This window comes from Papilio polytes, unplaced genomic scaffold, assembly GCF_000836215.1.
Source record: "Papilio polytes unplaced genomic scaffold, Ppol_1.0 DF821968.1, whole genome shotgun sequence".
Classification (NCBI taxonomy): domain Eukaryota; kingdom Metazoa; phylum Arthropoda; class Insecta; order Lepidoptera; family Papilionidae; genus Papilio; species Papilio polytes.
In genome coordinates this window covers 1-1,341 of record NW_013527236.1, presented here as the reverse complement: position 1 = coordinate 1,341, position 1,341 = coordinate 1, and the positions used below count along the sequence as shown (strand labels likewise).

Sequence of the window (1,341 nt, the reverse complement as noted above, 5' to 3'; positions counted from 1 at the left end):
TAGTGCGGCGCGCGCTCGTACATGCGCTCGGAGTCGTAGATGCGCTCGCGCGCGTAGTAGCGCTCGCGCTCGTCCGCCGCGCGCGGGTAGCGCCCGCGGTACATCGGCCCGTACGCGCGGCTGCCCACATACATACATCATTATAACGATAAACTTCCACACTATCCTCTACGTCTATGCTAAAGTTAATCGAGTTTCATTCAGCTGTTTAGACCACAAACTCTAACAAACATCCATCCATCTAAACTTTCGCACTTACATATTTGTAAAATTAGGTGATAATCAGTTGATTTTAGTAAGAATAAAGTAAATAAACACAATATGTAACGATATATTTAACCTTCATCCTGAGAAATATACATATCTAAATAATGTGTATTTTATCAATATTATAAATCCTGATTTTTGTGTCTAAAATTTACTGCGTAGTCATCGGATAACAACTGGTATATTCTAGTTTAAGACACTTTAATTTTATAGTAAGAATAGCTTTTTTCCTGGACTTTGAGCAAAATCATTAACAGTTTAGTAAGAGTTCTTCCAAACAATAATCCACTCTGTGCTAATTCATAGCGATCAGTTAATCCGTTTTGGAAGATACATAGATACAAAACATCTTTAATACAATATTAATGATGTTGTATCGGTATTGAGTGGTAAGGTGTAGCCTGTGCACCTGTAGATGTCGGTGTCGCGGTGCGCGGGCGCGTCGTGCGGCGGGGAGGCGCCGACGGCGGCGGCGGCGTACGCCAGCTCCGCGTCGGGGTCGTGCACCACGCCGCCCACCGACAGGTGCAGCTTCTTCTCCTCGAAGTCCATGTCCTGCTCCTTGCGCTTGTTCGCTATCCTCAGCATCTAATTAAACATTTTATACACGTTACACAATCTTCTTGACCAAATCACCACCTAGCATGTGAAAAAGTCAATCTGTGTATTTTAATCGGATTAAGAACTATGGATTACCATATGAAATATATAAAGTACAGTGAAATTAAAAAGTCATACCTCTTTAGCAGTCCGTAATCCTCTTTCCCAGGCTGACTCTGGTGGAGCGACGTCTCTGGGAGGCGCTGTGTACGGAGCCCCCGTGGGAACTCCGCGGACCACATCAAACATATTGTAGTTGCCTTTGTCTGTCACCCCCGGGTGAAGGAATCTGAAAACAACAAATTAGATCATAAGGAAAATATAAATATGCAACATCACACACACTCAGTCTCTGAACAAATTATGAACTTTTTAATTTAATTAAATTTGACCTAAAACCAATACATACTTGCTGTTTATCTACTGTCTTTTTCTTTTTTTTAAATCAAAAAGCCAAAAACATTTGCATAAAAT

The 1,341-nt window shown here is 41.7% G+C and overlaps 1 protein-coding gene across 1 annotated transcript; it reads right to left on the bottom strand.

Moving 5' to 3' along the window:
* Window positions 1–6: 6 nt before the first annotated feature.
* On the bottom strand, window positions 7–1,232 carry LOC106107511 (zinc finger CCCH domain-containing protein 18-like; the record flags this gene model as incomplete). The annotated part of the gene is made up of 3 exons (XM_013288387.1): window positions 1,006–1,232; window positions 677–855; window positions 7–120 (listed from the first exon to the last, which is right to left on the bottom strand). Coding segments are annotated over exons 1-3 (404 nt in total), but the record flags the coding sequence as incomplete, so codon positions are not given.
* Between the last annotated feature and the right edge of the window lie 109 nt (window positions 1,233–1,341).